Consider the following 3,010-nt stretch of genomic DNA (forward strand, 5'->3'; position numbering starts at 1 on the left):
GAACTGGAAAAAATAATTATATGGTGAATTGATAGCTTGTATTTTCTTGTCTGAGCATGTTCTCATTGGTTACATCGCGTTTCACATTGTCCCATATTTTGCTTTTTATGATGACAGATGAATGAATATTTTCAGGTGGAGCCGAAGCGACGGAAGAGATGACCATCAAGGTAGAGGATTTAGCGTGAGACGTGGCTTTTGCTGAACTTTGGCTGTGGTTTGTGTGGTAGTAGTTGGTGTGTTTGTACAGCTTCGACCAGAGGCTATAAAACATTTGATGTATTTGACTCAGCTTATGTATCTATTGGTGCTAGTTTTATGACTTATCAGTTTCTCCTTTTGCTGTCCAGAAAGAGTTAGCTCCGGTCTCAAGTGTTAATGTCTCTGAGATAACATCAAAACCTCAAACTATGGAGTAAAAAGAAATTATCATTAGTTTTCTAAAATCTTGGTTCATTATATGTATAATTCTAGGCTATTGTGTTTCTGGTAACTATGGTTGGATGGGAAAAGTACTTTCCTTTGTTTCTTTCCACTGGAACTGGGTAATTGTGTTCACATTGTTTATCTATAAATATTTGAATGATTAGTGTGGTTGGTTGAAACTGCTAGGTACTTCAAAAATTATCAAGTTTCAGTTTATATATGGGAACTTAAGAGATGGTTGAACTGGGGTTTAGTGGATGCTTGATAGTGATGGTTTAGGGAGAAAAATTAAAAAAGATTGACTATATTTGATTGGGAATTTGTTATATATTATCCACCATAACAGGCCATTTGCATTGTGAGTGGAGTTTTGGAGCGAAAATGAGAGAAAAAAAAAAGACTTAAATAATATTATGGGTTTTATGCTCTGATGCACGGAAAAGACATAATATGGGGGATACGAGGGCACACGANTAAGTATGTCTAAATGTGTTTAGAGAAGAATTTTTTATTTTTTATTATGAAGGTTGGATATAGCAAACACTCATGTCGAATGAATGTTAATAAATATTATGTCCGAAATATATCTGACATATAGTTAGAATAACTCAGCGAAGTATGCTAGTAGGTTTTATGTTTTAAATTATTCTTTTTCCTTTTGTATTTCTAGTATACAATCAAACATACATAAAATGTTGCTCCTTAAAAAGAAAAAGAAAATTTTAAACATTGTTTAGCCAAATAAATGTGACTTGTCGTAATTTTTCTTTTAAAAATTGTAATTTATGATTTTTGAAGATGATGTAGCGGATCTTATTTTTGTTATTCAAGATTTTTAATGAGGATGTAGCGCTCTTTATAATGTTATTTCATGCATAATTTTTTTATTATATATTTGTAAAAATTTGTAAAAAAAAAAAAAAAACTATTATCAAAATAACAATAACAATATCCATTCTCTTATTTTTAAGATGTGAAATAATAATTGATGCGAGATTAGTCAAAAGGACAAGTTCTTTAATCTCATAGATAGTTGCCTACGACTACGAGTGATTTGTTTTTCAATAAAAAGACCAAAACATGAGAAGAGACCAATTCAAATATCTCAATTCTCATTAAACAATTATTTTGAATCAAACGCAATAAAAATGTTTCATAAGTTTAGTTTTATCTTTTGATTTTTCACATACATTTGTTATTTTCTTATATTTTCTAAAATTTTTTATATTTTTTTTATACACGGATTAATTTAATTAGGTTAATGCATTCAATACTTTTAACGTATGCTTGCATCCGTTAATCTTGAGGCATAGAGACAACAGGAAGAGAGAAAGAGTGCCATGCATGCACGCCTGACGTAAAATGAACAATCCTAATAATCATCATCATCATGATGGTCATCATCTTGCATGATCATTATAAGGAAGCAACTAATGTGTAACGTTGAAAAATAAATCCTAATTGTCTCGTATAATTTATATCTTGCTTCAAAATAAAAGGTTATGGTCACAGCTACCACGTGTTATAGATAAAAGAAAATGCATACCTATATTTGGTGACTGATGGTATATATTACTACCATACAACTTAATCAGCAGGGAAAAATCTCCCACCACACCATTATCATCATCATTATTACCAGGTAGGTTTCCTTTGACTTTTTCGCACACCACCACTTAATCCCAAAGAAAATATTTGTACTATTATTAACTTATGTTACCGTTGAAAAATATCATATGCATATGCTAGCTCAACATATTCATTTTATCATTATTCAAAACTAGACTTCTCCTTTAATGTAAAATAGAAAAAAGATCTTTTAAAATAACAATATTAGTTAAAAAAAGTCCTAGCTCAGCATATTTTGTAATTTGTAGCTATTAATTAGTTATTATTAGTATTTTTAATGATGTGATATTACATTTAATGATGTAGAATTATTTACTTTTCTTTTGATGATTAAGTGCTGACCAAATTTTAATAAAAATACTAGTTCGTTAGACTTTTTCTTAGTAAAATAATAAAATAATATTTTAATTACTTTTAAATTTGTAATATTTATTATTTATGAGCTTCACTATCTTAATCCAAAAGTAATTTATAGTGTAAATTAACTCACTTTCTTTTTTAAAATGACTACATAACTTTAGAAGAACCGAATCCCTAAATAATATTCTAGCCAGCTATACCCACTAGACATGTATGATTATGAACACTACACACACTGGTACAGTTCTTGCGTGCATGAAAAGCATGATGCACATGCAAACAAAGCACGTAAGTTGTTTTCCATATGCTGAGTGCGTTTGTTATATTTATATCCACCCTTATTATTCCAGTTTTTGGGGATATATATACCGCAGCTTTTTTCGGGTGCAAAATTAAATAACTTGGTGATAGAACTATGTACTCTCTATTTGTTTTATCTACTTGTTATCTGTTTAAGTTTCGAAATTGAATTTGACACTAACAACTTTGCAATGCAAAATTATATGATATGATTTATTTCAAAAATGTTTGGGAGCTATATAAATAAACTTAAAATCATCCAAAGTGTTTTTGTTTTGTGTTTTCTAATTACGGT

The 3,010-nt window shown here is 29.4% G+C and overlaps 1 protein-coding gene across 2 annotated transcripts in view; it reads left to right on the forward strand.

The window, feature by feature from the left end:
- LOC107613665 (chromatin remodeling protein EBS) overlaps positions 1 to 535 on the forward strand; it is a gene marked incomplete at its 5' end in the record, with an annotated part of 3,754 nt that extends 3,219 nt beyond the window's left edge. The window contains 1 exon segment of one of the 2 annotated variants that reach the window (XM_016315765.1): positions 136 to 535. In XM_016315765.1, the coding sequence (XP_016171251.1) occupies positions 136 to 162 (27 nt within the window). In that variant the 3' untranslated portion in view covers positions 163 to 535. 2 annotated transcript variants of the gene reach the window in all.

The sequence above is a fragment of the Arachis ipaensis genome, chromosome B08 (assembly GCF_000816755.2).
Source record: "Arachis ipaensis cultivar K30076 chromosome B08, Araip1.1, whole genome shotgun sequence".
Classification (NCBI taxonomy): domain Eukaryota; kingdom Viridiplantae; phylum Streptophyta; class Magnoliopsida; order Fabales; family Fabaceae; genus Arachis; species Arachis ipaensis.